The sequence below is a fragment of the Zea mays genome, chromosome 9, assembly GCF_902167145.1.
Source record: "Zea mays cultivar B73 chromosome 9, Zm-B73-REFERENCE-NAM-5.0, whole genome shotgun sequence".
Taxonomy (NCBI): domain Eukaryota; kingdom Viridiplantae; phylum Streptophyta; class Magnoliopsida; order Poales; family Poaceae; genus Zea; species Zea mays.
The window spans coordinates 139,250,653-139,264,898 of record NC_050104.1 but is presented as its reverse complement, the minus strand read 5'-3'; the positions used below and the strand labels follow the sequence as shown (position 1 = coordinate 139,264,898).

General features: G+C 48.6%; 1 protein-coding gene and 1 non-coding gene across 2 annotated transcripts; both read right to left on the bottom strand.

Annotated features, from left to right (window-relative positions):
- Window positions 1-5,686: 5,686 nt before the first annotated feature.
- On the bottom strand, window positions 5,687-11,472 carry LOC118473470 (uncharacterized). The gene is made up of 5 exons (XM_035962850.1): window positions 11,386-11,472; window positions 10,316-10,431; window positions 7,974-8,057; window positions 7,838-7,886; window positions 5,687-7,734 (listed from the first exon to the last, which is right to left on the bottom strand). Exons 1-5 carry the CDS (start codon window positions 11,470-11,472, stop codon window positions 7,507-7,509), a joined length of 564 nt encoding a protein of 187 aa, XP_035818743.1. The 3' UTR covers window positions 5,687-7,506.
- Window positions 9,250-9,322, bottom strand: TRNAK-UUU (transfer RNA lysine (anticodon UUU)). Its single transcript has one exon. It is a non-coding gene; the product is annotated as a tRNA-Lys (tRNA).
- Window positions 11,473-14,246: the final 2,774 nt, after the last annotated feature.

The window sequence follows — 14,246 nt, the reverse complement described above, 5'->3', positions numbered from 1 at the left end:
CTTACAGTCGCGCCGTCAGCTCGCCGCAGTTCTTCACTGCGCCCAACTCGCCTGCTCGCTCCCGCGCGCCCAACTTGCCTGCTCGCCCCAGTGCTCCTGCTCCCCCTTGTGCGCCACCGCCGCTGTTGCCTGTCGCCTCCACCGGGACCCCTCGTGCTGGTGCTAGGCGTCGCGCCCGTGCTGAGAAGGTTGTGCAGCCGGAACGTCATAGCACCCGGCTCGCTCAGAAGGCCTCATCCAACTTCGTCAACATGACTGACAAGGCTGTTCAGCGAAAGGAAATTCAGAATTCCCTCCAGCCATGTTCTGCTGCTGTCAAGAAAGAAGTTCAGAAGATGGGACTGCTCAACAAGACCAAGGCCCCAATCTCAGTCGCTGCCCTGCGCAAGCTGGTGCGCGCTGCTGGCCTGGGTTGCTCTGCGGCTGACGCCGTGGGAGTGGTGCCGCCGGCCATGGGATGAAGATCTTCAGCCTTTGTTCCAAGCGCACTTTGGAGGTCGGCGTCCGTGCGTTTGTGTCTGTCGCCGCTATCTGCTCGTCCTGTTGTGTTGTTCGTCTCTCTGTTGTTGGTCGGCTCTGTGAGCCTGTTTTCTGTCTTCTGCTGCTTAGGCTAGACTCTTCTGGGTGGCTTGCTAATCCTTGTCCCTTGGTGTTATGTTTGTGTGGTCATGGCTAGTTGTGGTAAGAACCTTGTTGTAATGTCGTGGAATGTTCGTGGTCTTGGCGACTCGGATAAATGTGTTCTTGTTCGTGATGCCATTGTCTCCTCCTCCCCAGCTATTGCCTGTCTCCAGGAAACAAAACTCAGCGACGTTACTGTGTTCAAGGCTGCCTCTTTCCTCCCTTCGTCTCTTGCTTCCAATTTTCTGCACATCCCGGCTGCCGGCACCCGTGGCGGCATCCTCACGGCCTGGAACGAAAATAGTCTACAGCTAAATTCTTACATTATTAGGCGCCATGCTCTTACTTGTTGCTTTACTCTCCTGGCTGTCAATGTTGTCATACACATTACCAATGTCTATGCTCCCTCCGATCACCGTGACGCTCCGGACTTCCTACAAATCCTTCAGGAGATCCACTCGCACATTGATGGGCCTTGGTTGATCCTTGGTGATTTCAACCTCATTCGCAATGCGTCTGAAAAAAACAAAGGTGCTGTCAGTCGGTCCCTCTGTGATCTCTTCAATAGTTGCATTGACAGGCTAAGCCTGCGTGAGCTCCCCCTTCTCGATAGTCTGTTCACGTGGTCGAACAAGCGCCGCTTCCCCACGCTTGCTAGACTAGACCGAGCCTTCACCAACTCTAACCACGCCTCAGCTTTCCCCTCGACCACCCTCACCTCTCGGCTTAGACCTACCTCGGATCACAAGCCGATCCTTGTTACCATGTCGACCGCAGTCCCAAAATCAACCTTGTTCAGGTTTGAGAACGCCTGGCTTCAGTGCCCCTCCTTTCTTCCATCAGTGCTCCTGGAATGGCAACCTGATCCTGCTATCCTTGACGCTGCCGGGCACCTCGCTGGCTGCCTCAAACGCACGCGGTCTGCGGCAAAGGTTTGGTCAAGGCGTAACAGGGCGCCGCCCCACTTAATTTCCAATTGCAAATTCATTATTATGTTGCTCGACCACCTGGAAGAGTTTCGCACGCTGTCTGGTGCAGAAGTGCAGGTTCGGGTTCTGTGCCAGGACAAGCTGGAACTCCGTCTTCGAGAGCAGGCTGCATACTGGAAGCAGCGAGGGAAGCAGCGTGCACTCCGGGAGGCGGATGCCAATACCGCCTTTCACCATGCTCATGCTACTCACAGACAAATAAGAAACCACATCAGAGTGGTTGAGGTGGACGGCCAGGAGCTATGGAGTCATGAGGATAAAACAGCGGCGATCACTTCCTACTTCGCAGGTATCATGGGCGCTAGTATTGCCACCTCTTGGTCCTTCGATGTGCAAGCCCTCTACAGCGGGAGGGCTCGTGCTAGCGGCGCCCTCACTGTTCCCTTCACTAAGGCAGAAGCTGCTGCTGCTGTTCGATCGATGAATAGGTGCAGTGCCCCGGGCCCTGACGGCTTCGGGCCTAGCTTCTACAAGGCAGCTTGGTCGACTGTTGAAGTGCAAGTGATGGATCTCTTGGGCGCTTTCCACAGAAATGAGGTTGACCTTGAGCGTATCAACAGGGCGTACATGGTGCTGTTGCCAAAAAAACCGGGGTGTGTGTCAGTGGACTCCTTCCGACCGATCAGCCTACAGAATTGCAGTCTCAAGATTATCACAAAAATACTCACCACCAGGCTGCAGCGGGAGATTGCATCCCTCATTGATTTGGATCAGACAGGGTTCATTCGAGGCCGCTCCATCACAGAGAATTTTGTGTATGCTATGGAGCTTGTCCAATGCTGTCATAAGAGGAAGACTCCCACATTGGTGCTGAAGTTGGACTTCGCAAAGGCTTTTGACACTGTCAGTTGGGACGGCCTAGCCACCATTCTGTCTGCAAGGGGTTTTTGTGACGTTTGGCTGTCTTGGATGAAGAAAATTCAGAGCACATCAAGGAACGCCGTGTTGGTGAATGGATGCCCGGGGCCTTGGTTTACCTGCAGGCGCGGGTTGAGGCAAGGGGACCCCCTCTCCCCGTATCTCTTCCTGCTTGTCGCCGATGTTCTGCAGGTGCTAATAAAAAATAGCGACATGGTTAGGCACCCCATTTTGGAGGACTCAGCTTGCCCAATCTTGCAATACGCTGACGACACCCTCATCCTTGCCCGTGCTAATATAAGGGACATCATGACTCTGAAGCACCTTTTGGACTCCTTCTCCGCAGCGTCAGGCCTGCAGATCAACTACTCCAAAAGCACTGCGGTGCCCATGCATGTTAACCCTCAGGATCTGGCCCCAATGCTCCAAGTTTTGGGATGCAAGCAGGAAGGTTTCCCGCAGACATACCTCGGGTTGCCTCTGTCCAGCACAAAGCTCAGACTCACGGCCTTCTCTCCCCAAATCGCCAAGACTGACAAATATTTGGCGGGCTGGCAAGCAGCCTTGTTAAATCCCGCTGGCAGGGCAGTCCTAGTGAACTCGGTGCTTGACTCTCAGCTCGTCTATGCCATGTGCGCTGTGCCTTTGCCACCTGGGATTCTCTCCAGGGTGGACAGCCGAAGAAGATCCTTTCTCTGGACTGGCGAAGATCGGTGCTCTGGATCGAGCTGCTTGGTTGCTTGGGAAAATGTTTGTAAACCGAAACAGGCAGGGGGTTTGGGCATCAAGGACCTACACATCCAGAACACATGTCTGTTGGTCAAGCTCATTCACAGATTGCACTCTTCAGCCTTGTCGTCTTGGGCAGCCTGGGTGCGCTCGAATGTTAAACTAGCAACAATGGAGGGCGAGATCAGGGGGTGCCATTGGGATACTCTGAGAGCGTTGCTGCCCATCTATCAAGCGACCAGTTCGTCTCAGGTTGGGGATGGCTGCAGCACTGATTTTTGGCATGACGCTTGGTCTGGGCCTGACGACCTGTCTACAGCCTTCCCAGCCCTGTACTCACACTGCATCAGGCAAAAAGTATGCGTGAGAGAGGTGGTGCTGCAGGGTTTGCACCTAGTCCCGCGCCTCACGCCACAAGCCCGGGAGGAACTAGAAGCTGTGCTAACAATAGTAAACAACACAAGCCTCGTCGATCGACCAGATACCAGACATTGCTTCCTTGCGGATCACACTGGTAATTTTCAGACCTCTACTCTCTACAACCTGCTTAAAGGGTCCTTGGGGCATGGTGATGTTAGCACCACTTTCATCTGGGGTAACAAAGCCCCCCCGCGGGCACAATTCTTCTGTTGGCTGCTTATGCAAGGAAAAATTCAGTGCAAATGGAACCTGAAGAAAAAAGGGATTGTGGATGATGACTGTTGTGAAATATGTAACCAAGACAGTGAAACTCCCTCGCACATCATCTTCCACTGCCCGTTTGCACGCCAATTTTGGAGCTCCATCGGATTTTCTGTCGCTGATGATCTGGGCACCCAGGACCTGCCAAACATCAGTCGCCCTGATCGCCTTCCGAGTGCAGAATTCAACTCCTTTGTCCTCCTCTGCTGCTGGCAATTGTGGAAACGCAGAAATGGTGTCGTCTTCCGTCAGGATCATGCCACTCTTGCGGCCACTTTGCATTCATGCGCTTCTGAAGCAAAAGCTTGGGCGTACAGGCACAACAGGAAAGAGGCACAAGTATTAGGTGCTTGGTTGTTGGTGTTTTCTAATCCTATTATGTAATCTCATCATTTCTTCGCTCCCCTGTAACTATGCTAGCTACAATGTTGCTAGCTTGCTGTAAACTCTAGCCACTTTGGGGAAAAAAGACATGAATGAAAATCAGGAGGGGATCCTCTCCCCCTGACAGTCTAAAAAAAAGAAGAGAGTTTCAGCATAGGCGAGAGAAGCTATGCTAATGAAGAATTGTAAGAAAAAAAATTGCTTTTCAGAAAGAGGGGGGGGGCATTTCTGGTTGTGGGAACCGGAGAATGGAAGGGGAAAGTGACGCGAAATCAAATGCAGCCGCAGTGCCGCCACTGCCGACACCGCCAAAGAAGAGTTCCAGAACTCGGCATCGCGAGCAGTGGAAGGGGCCCGAGACGGGCGGGAAAGCGACGAGGCTCTGGTCCACCACGCGAGTGCGTGGAGTTGGGCTGGGACGTGTAAACCTCGGGGGACTGATAGACCGGTCCTGAGTTCGGACCACACACCCCGCGTGTGTTCCACGCTCAGCCATCTACGCGAGTGCGTGATTGTGTGGTTACGACTTTAACTTCGCCGCCGGGTTAAATCAGTTTCCCGTCGGCGAGAATGAGACCGAAGTCAACCAGTCCCGTAGCGCGGTGCGCACTGCCAACATCGTCCGTCCTCTCTGTAGACCAAGAATTGACAAGGGTTTTAAGGGTGCCATAAAATATTTCCGCACGTGGTGTTAACTGTTAACGGTGACAGTGACTGAAAGGTAGGGGAGATCTGACCATCATTCGTGGATGCCAACGCATTATACCTTGCGTATAATATAAACTCTCTCCTGTTTTTTTTTACTAAATGACCCGGCCAATGCAAATCGTGCTTTTGTGCCATTGTGCGTCTGGCGTCATCTGTTGAGCGCCCCTTTGCTGTAAGCCACTTGTTCACTCGCTGCATGTACCCAGACAAAAAAAAAAACGAGTTCGAATCAAAGCATCATATGGAACTGGCGGCCCAGCCAGAAGGCTTTACCTACCTGACGCTGCTTAGATTTGCAGTCACTACGTACGTTTGGGTCAAGTGGCACGGTCAGTTGGAAATGCATTGGGACCGACGTCCGGCTTGAAGCTGCAGATTTGGGACAGGGCCGGTCCTGAGGTTTCATGGACCCGGGGCGAAACAAAAAAATTTGGGCCTTTAAGGCTATATATATTCAATTTTTTTTCTAAGTATAAAACAAAATTTTGAATGATAAGTCTCTAATATATCAAAACAATTTCAAATCTTTGTATATATTACCTCAAAAATTTCTTATAACATTTCTTGATGCGAATTCATTGATAATAGTGTTGCTATCAACCTCGTTTAATAATTTTTCTCAATACATAAAGTAGCCTATCCGTTGAGTCGATCTTGAGACATCGTTGACCTTAAATAGTTCTTTAACAATTTTAACTTTGAAAAGCTTCTCTCAGCCGATGCCACAGTCACAGGCACAATATATAATATCCGATAAGTGATTGAAATATTTGGATACGAATCCATTTGCCGAACATACTCAAAAATCTCCATAGAAGACATTGGTCTTTCAGGCAAACTTAACTTCATAACCTTCAACTCAAATAGTAGATCATTTACCTCAATGTCAGAACTGTCTTGCGAAGAGAATGTTTTTGCGAATTCACTGCAACATGCTTCTAGTTTAGTATCATTTAACGTCTTCAATGTTGTCGAGCTCAATAAAAACCCAAATATACTCTCTCGAGTTACAGATGCAGTTTTAGTTAGTTAGATAATTAAAAAATAGGTGTATTATACTTTAACAGACCGGACCCAACATATAAGACTATATATATGTACACTACTTGGGGGCCCTTCTAAAATCGGGGGCCCGGTGCGACCGCTCCACTTGCCCCCCTCCAGGACCGGCCCTGATTTGGGAACACGTACGCGTGAGAAGGAACACCGATGCTACACATGCGGATGCGCTGTGTACATGAAACGGCTTCATGCTATATTTGTTAGTCCTTGTTCGGTTATTCACATACACATGAATTAGATGAGATTAAAAAAAATTAAGAAAAAGTTTGACTTGCTTGGAATTTAAACTATCCAATCTCACTTAATCTATGTGGATTGAGAGCTAACCGAACAAGCCCTCGGGAAAAAAAGGATCCAGATAATTAATTCTTCCGAAGTGAAATTAAGAAGAAGATGACGACGAACACAAAGGTGATAGCGAGCTCGCGGTCGGCATGTTCAACTTTGACGTTTCTTCCATCGACAGATAACTTTGGGAAAACGGAAATACCAATGCCTATCCTCTGCTAAAGTGTTCATGACCGATTGACCCTGCAAGTTGACGGGAACTCAAGTCTCAGGCAGATTTTTTTTTTTTTTACCATATCCAGCTTTATCTACTCCTACAGTATAGCAGAAGTGCAGAACCCTCCCTGCATAGCTCTAGAACATAGGTCTCTCGCTGTTGTCTCTCTGACAAATCCTCAATTGCAAGGGACTATTTTATCTGCGGCTTCTACGGTTCTACTCCACGTTAACTTGAGCAGAGCTCAGCAGCCGCGCAGCCCGCAGCCGAAGGTGGCACAGTTTAGCAAGGCGCAGACGGCAGACGTGTGCTCGCAGTCGCAGACCCTAGCCAATCCTGCCGTCCTGGTCCCCAGCGGCCAGCACGGCGTCATCCTGTGCCAAAACCAAAACCGGGTTCACCGCAGCTGTTTCGTTTTCCACAAGTTTTCTGGTTTCAAAAGAGCTCTCGTCTTCTTCCGTTCTTCGCACGTAGTACCGCGGCCAGTATTGTACGTACCACCCAGCCTTATGCCCGAATTTTTTATATTTTAGCCCTTCCTCGGAAAAAAATTCACGTTTGGACCTTAGAAAATTTTAATGTCATTTTTGGACCCTTTGCTCGGCGCCATAGCCAATGGCGCCGAGGTAACACAGCTCGGCGCCATAGGCTATGGCGCCGAGGTGCGTGCTACGCTGGCCCAACCTGAACGACGTGGCGTCAACGTGGTACCGAGCTCGGCGCCAAGATCTATGGCGCCGAGCTCGGATATGTAACAGCAAAGTATGTCTAGCTCAGTCGGTAGAGTGTATAGATGTCCAAACGGGCCACCCGGTACGGACCCGGCCCGAACCCGTTTCGGCCCGGTACGAATAGGGTCGGGCCAGGCACGGCCCATTGATGCTTCGGGCCGGGTCGTGCTGGCCCACGTGCCTAGAGACATGCCCAAACCCGGCACGCACAGGAAAAAATCGTGCCGGGCCGGCCCGTTCACCCGGTGGGCCTGAACGTGTCGGGCCGGCCACTGGCCCGAACCAATAGTAGTACCGGCTGTTGGTGGTGCCGATGCGCACCTACTGGCTCGGCGCCTGCAGGAGCAGCATCTCCAGGTTGTACAGCTTGATGTAGCCCAGGTTCCTCCATGATCAGCCGGGCGTACTCCTCCGCCTGATCCGTGATCTTCGATAGCTTGTTCGCCGACGCGCTCAGCGTGATGATCTGCGGGAGAGGAAGAAGCATTTGGTTATTTGGATTTCTCTTGGGGCGACGGCGACGGCTAAACCAACTGGAGAAAGGCTGGCTGTTGTGTTGACGGAGTTACCTCTTTGACCTCCTCCTCGGTGATCCTTCCGTCGGCGTCCTTGTCCACCCTGCAGGGGCAAACCGATCGATGGTATTATTACTTGCTCTGTGTGGTGGAGAAAGGCTAGTAGCAACATGCAGTGAATCAATCGTACATGTCGAAGAACGTCTGCAGCCGGCCGTCAAAGCTGGTGTCGGAGATTTGGTCCCAGAACTCGAGCAGCTCCGCCTTGCTGATGCTGTCGCCGGAGATGTATGGGTCGGCTCTGGCTCAATTACGCGGGCCGCCGTCGGGCCGACCCATATATCGTGCCGGGCCGGGCCAAAGCCCACGGGCCGCCGTATCTGCCCATACCCGGCACGCTAAACGGGCCGTGCCGGTCCGGGCCCGTAATCGACCGTGCCGGGCCATGTTTGGACCGGGCTAAATTCGTGTCGTGCAACGGGCCAAACGGGTGGCCCGCACTGTTTGGACATCTATAGTAGAGTGCAAGACTTTTAACTTTGAGGTTGTGGGTCAAGCTCCATCGTGGACGTATTTTTTATCACTAATTTGTTTTTTTGTTGTCTATATTTTTCGTTTATGTCGCTGATTTGTCCGTCCAGATTTATTTTTCATCTAGTTTTTTTGTTTTTGTGACCGATTTATTTATTCATCTAGATACTTTTTGTTTTTGTTTTTGTTTATTCAAACTGCGTGACGCAAGTACCATGCACATAAGTAACCCACCCTATGGAAGTACAAAGTACTTTATAAAATCATCAAGTCACTGTTTATTTATACCTTGTATATTTATATTTTGAACTCTAATTATAATCTTTTTGTTTATTAAGTATATTTATATTTTGGACTCTAAAACTCCAATAATCTAATGTATTCGAAATTATACTTTTTAATATTAATTAAAATTTATCATTGTACATCACTACTAATGTAAGATTAACACAATCATTTGTTTATGATATAAATATTTTTAACATTTTAAATGGTGTACTTCAGTTTTTAGTATATTATTTAATGTTTAAAATCACTTGTAATTAGCGAGAGGACGGAATCAAGCTTAAGCATGTGGGGTTTACAATGCACCAAGGGCCAGACGGATTATTCAGTACTATTAAACAAAATGTAATAAACAAATCAATCGCAAAAGCAAAAACAAATCAAGATGAGAAATAAATTTGGACGGACAAATCAGCGGCATAAACGAAAAAAACCACGATGCACCATAGCTAAACCGGTGGCCGCTAACCAATTTAAGTACGTTTCCTTAAGCTTAATAAACGAAAAAAATATGGACGGATAAATAAATCAGTCACAAAAACAAAAAATCTGGATAAGAAATAAATCTAGACGGACAAATCAGCGACATAAACGAAAAATCTGGACAACAAAAAAAATCAGTGTCAAAGACAAAAAAAAGTATGAAAACATGCCTATCATGGGGCTTGAACCCACAACCACAAGGTTAAAAGCCTTGAGCTCTACCAACTGAGCTAGACAAGTTTTGTGTACATAACAGAGCTCGGCGCCAAGATCTATGGCGCCGAGCTCGGTTCCATGTCGGTGCCACTCGGTGTCACGACGTCCGTTTGTGCCAGCGTAACACGCACCTCGGCGCCATAGCCTATGGCGCCGAGCTGTGTTACCTCGGCGCCATTGGCTATGGCGCCGAGCAAAGGGTCCAAAAATGACATTAAAATTTTCTAAGGTTTAAACGTGAATTTTTTTCCAAAAAAGGACTAAAATATAAAAAATTCGGGCCTTATGCCCAGATCAAAGCGTCAGATACTGTACTATATGCTAGCACAACCAAGTCGCTAATGAACCGCAGGTGAGGGTCAAACACCTGTCAAAATCATAATACTACCTCATCTCGCTATACCCCCCGCTGATATCTTTCAAAAAAAAAACGGCTCGCCCGCATCGGCCACGGGTGTACAGTACATACTTCAGCTCGTTACGCAAACAGCGCGCGGAAATCAGAATTATATTACATAGACCGTGACCGTGAGGACGTCTATGGGAACTCCACGCACGCTTTTGCTGTACGTTCGCCGTCGGTTGTCCCGCCGTGCGAGTTGACGACTATGGGATTTCTCTGCATTTTACCCTGGTTGGCTAGCTTAGCTCAGCGGCATGCTGCCGCGCCTGGTTGACTTCGGCAAATGTTGGTGTCTAATAAATGTCAACGGGTTTTATCATTAGTGCTAGTAGGGGTTACGCTGGTACTACTTCAATGTACTATATATAAAAATCACGTCAGAAATACTGTTTTTTTTCTTCTTCCTCTGCGTTAATATGAAACCTAGCATCTGTCGAGGCTGAACAAAGCCCTTGTGCTCTTCAGGGTCCGTCCCTTGCAATTATTTCTCTTTTTCTTCGTTACTTTCTTTTTTATGTACGGGGGAGTTTCTCGGATTCTTCTTATGAAGAAGAGGCAAGCAAGACACCCGCGTGCCGAGCCCCGTGGTCCGTGGTGGTGGTTGTGGTTGGGACCTGGGACCGGTTGCGACGACCGAGAATGCCCAGCGGCAGGGGAGCACGACGAGCACGTGCGGTGGCTCCGCGGGAGTGGAGGCCACGGCGAGCTCGCGGCTCGCGCGCCTTCCGGACTTTCGTTCCCCAATACGTGTACGCCCGGGATTCAGTATCCCCCCCGCACCGCATCAGCGTGGGCAAGGGCGCAAGGCTGGCACGGGACGGGAGGGGCATGCTTTCGCTTTGACGAGGCCAGATTATGGAGAGCGCTCGCTCGTTCGCCGCAGCGCGAACCCATCCGCAATACACGACCTTTACTATCTGATGAAAACTTAATTCATCCGACCATTAGCGGGCTAAGGAATCCATTTGCCTACGTACATTGCTCGCATGCATGTTGCGTACGATGCTTTTGTGAGGACAATATATACTAGAGCACCACGTCCTTTTGTTCTTTGCTAATGTCTAAACACTTTCAGTTACTAGGTACCAGCTAATTTTTAGATATCCAATTTTACTAAATAAAGGCTTTTTGATGCTTAATAGATGGTTGGATAGTACGTTGAAGGTGTATATGCGCTGTTAACATCAGTTATTAATTTTGAATTTATTAATACAACTAGTAGTTACCAGTTCTTTAACATTTATTAGTATCTTTAGCTACAGCTACCAGTATTTTTTAGCTGCTATTTTCTAGAACTAATAGGTCTAAACATAATGTAGAGACTTGGAACGCCCTAAAAATAACTCCGATATCTGCTTAGTAGGATTTTTTTGGAAATTGGCCTAACTAATTATGATAATACTAGTAGTAGAACCTACTTGTACTTGAATTCAGCGACCATTGACTCGTTTATAACTAGTAGTCAAAAGGAGGGCTGGAGGGGGTGGTGGTTCGTGCTTTGCTTTCGGTTGTCACTGCTGGTACGCGTTAACCTGGGCCTGGGGTGGCTACAACTACAAAAGCTAGGCCAGGGCCTAGGGCCTAGCCTAGGAGGTGGTAGCGTAGAGCGTCCAACGCGGGCGAGAGGTGGGCGTGCGTGTAAAGACACACGGGGACACGGTGAGTGGGGCCCGGTGTAGCATACGTGGCCCCAGCCCATGAGGCACCACGTGGTCGTGTTGTTGGGGCCTGGGGATGATGCGGCGGCGGCGGCGGCGGCGGCGGATTTCATGCCCGTCAAACTTTAACCCGATTTCATGAAAAGGGACCTGCTTGTTTTGTCCCCTCTCCCCATGTCGTTCAGTGCTAAACGCTGGCTCGACGCAGACGATCCTTCCAGGGACAGTGACGACATGCCGCTGTTTTGCATTTCTTTTAAAAAATCGCAAAAACATAGCATTCGTTTGCAGTTTGGGATCTTTTTTCATCTGCTCTGGTTTGATATGTACTAGGTAGCTTGACGTGCTTCGCTTGATCCCGCTCATCCTGCGTGTGTGACAGGGCCGGAACTGAGATTTTAGGAGCCTAGCGCATCATGAAAATTGAGCGTTTACATATATACAATATTATATTATATTATATTATAACAATTAATGTGATATCAAAATATTATCAATCTTTTGAGACAAAGTCATTAATGATTTTTTATATCAATCTTATTAATGTGATATCTAACATATTTGAGACAAAGTCATTAATGATTGTGTTGATATCAATCTTATCTAATATTTTTTCTCAATACATAGGTGGTCAAATGATTCAATCATTCTTTAGAGATTGTAGATATCAAATAGTTATTCAATTATTTCAACATCGAAAAACTCCTTTTATTTGATGCCACCATGACAAGTATAGTAAGATTTGATAAAATATAGAAACATTAGGATATGAATTCATGTTATTAACATACTCAAATATCTCCGTAGAAGACTTGTGTGATTCTGTCAAGTTTAACTTCAAATCTCTCAACTTAGAGATTAGATTATTTAACTCAACATTAGCTATCGTATTAACTGTACAAAGAACTGGGGTCCCTAGAATTTAGGGGCCTCGGGCGCCCGCCAGGGTGGCCCTATGCCTAGAGTCGGCCCTGGTGTGTGACCGCCACGTGCTTGCTCCCTCCGTTCACATGAGTTTATCTTCTTATATTTTGGAGACTGAAGCTAACACTACAGAAAACACATAAATTTTCGTGGGCCTAGATATTTTCGTCGGTCGGCCCACGAAATTACATAGTTATTTTCGTCGGCCCTCGGGACCGACGAAAATTTGGCTTATTTTCGTGGGCCAGTACATATTGTCGTCGGCCCGCCCACGAAAATAGGAAAGATATTTTCGTGGGCCCCGAGGCCGACGAAAATAAGCTGTATTTTCGTCGGTCATAGCCAGACCGACGAACATAAGTCAATTATTTTCGTCGGCCTTCTCCCGGCCGACGAAAATAAGGCATTAACTGACCACTATTTTCGTTGGCCTCAGTGAGGCCGACGAAAATAGTGGTCCGTTAATCGGCCTCAGCCACTTTCTCTCTCTCGCTCGTCTCGCACTTCCTCTTTGCGCCGCCGCCCGCCCGCCCTCCGTCTCCGCGCCGCCGTCGGCGCCTCCGGTCCCCCGTCCTCCCTCGCCGCAACGCCGCCCGCCGTCCTCCCTCGCCGTCACGCGCCGCTGCCGCGCCCGCCGCCCTTCCCTCCACCGGCAATCAGGCGGCCCGCCCCATCGCGCCCCGGCCCCCTGCAGCTCCGGCGGCGCCCGCCCCATTGCGCCCCTGCTCCTCGACGGGGCACCGCTCGCCCGTGCAGCTCCGGCGACACGCGCCCCCACTGCTCGGTAGCCTCACCCCCACCACCGCCCTCGGCCCGAGAGCCTCGGGCACCGGCTCTCTCCACCGTCGTCCCCCGCCGCAGCCGCACCGAGCTCCGCCTCGCCTCCTAGTCCGACACGTAAAATTTTAAATTTTTTTAGTTACTTAGCACATGGTAAAGTATATTGTTTAACATAGCATTATGTTAAACTAACTATATAGTGATTATATAGTTAGGAAATTGTTAGTATATTAGATGAAGGAAAGTTAGTGAGTATATAGTTAGCATATAATTGTAGCATATTGTTTAGCATATACTTGTAGCATATTGTTTAGCATATACTGGTCAACATATTGTTTAGCATATACTGGTCAGCATATTGTTTATTATGTAGCTATCGTGTAGTTTTCTGTGTTGGCAACCATCGTGTTGTCGTTTATTTGCAGGTTTTAGAAACATCACTTTATAGGGGAGGTGCTGCCGAATTTTTTATTGATAATAATATTTTTTGTATATAGGTGTTCTTCCGACTTGACCTTCTCCACCGTTAGCTAGACTCGTACATTATTCTCAGGTATACATTGTTTTCGTAATTTCTCATGTATACATTATTCTCAGTTTTAATCGTTAACCGTAGCGAACCGTATGTGTCACCCGTTCGGGAACGGCGAACGTCACATTGGCTTGTGAGGTTCGCCGTTCCGGAATTGTCCACGTATTTTGGACAGCCTGAGAGTGTAACCGATGCTTGTGATTTGTGACATGTGCCTTACGATTGACGCAGAATTTCGGTTGTGTAACCCAGTTCTTCTCCAACACACCATGTTCAGGCGTGTGCTTGGAGAGCAGCGGGGTTATGCTGCCGAAATTTTGCGGCAATCGTAGGCTACACGTCATAAATCACAAGCATCGGCCTACACTCTTGGGTGGGTTTAGGGCTTTTACCTAATAGGGAGTTCACCTAAATAAGCCACGGACGATCGTTGATGTTCTTTGACTTTTGTTTAGCCTTTGAAATGGACGGTGATCGAAAGGTGATGTATGACGGGTGGAGAAAGGATGGGGCACATTCGAATGAATGGATGGGTGTAACAAAGGATTTTCTTGAGCACGCTTTCAAAGATGCAACTGGTCGTCTAGTGAAGTGTCCTTGCAATCGCTGCGAGAACAAGTGGCCTCAGAAGAAGGAAGAAATGGAGAAACA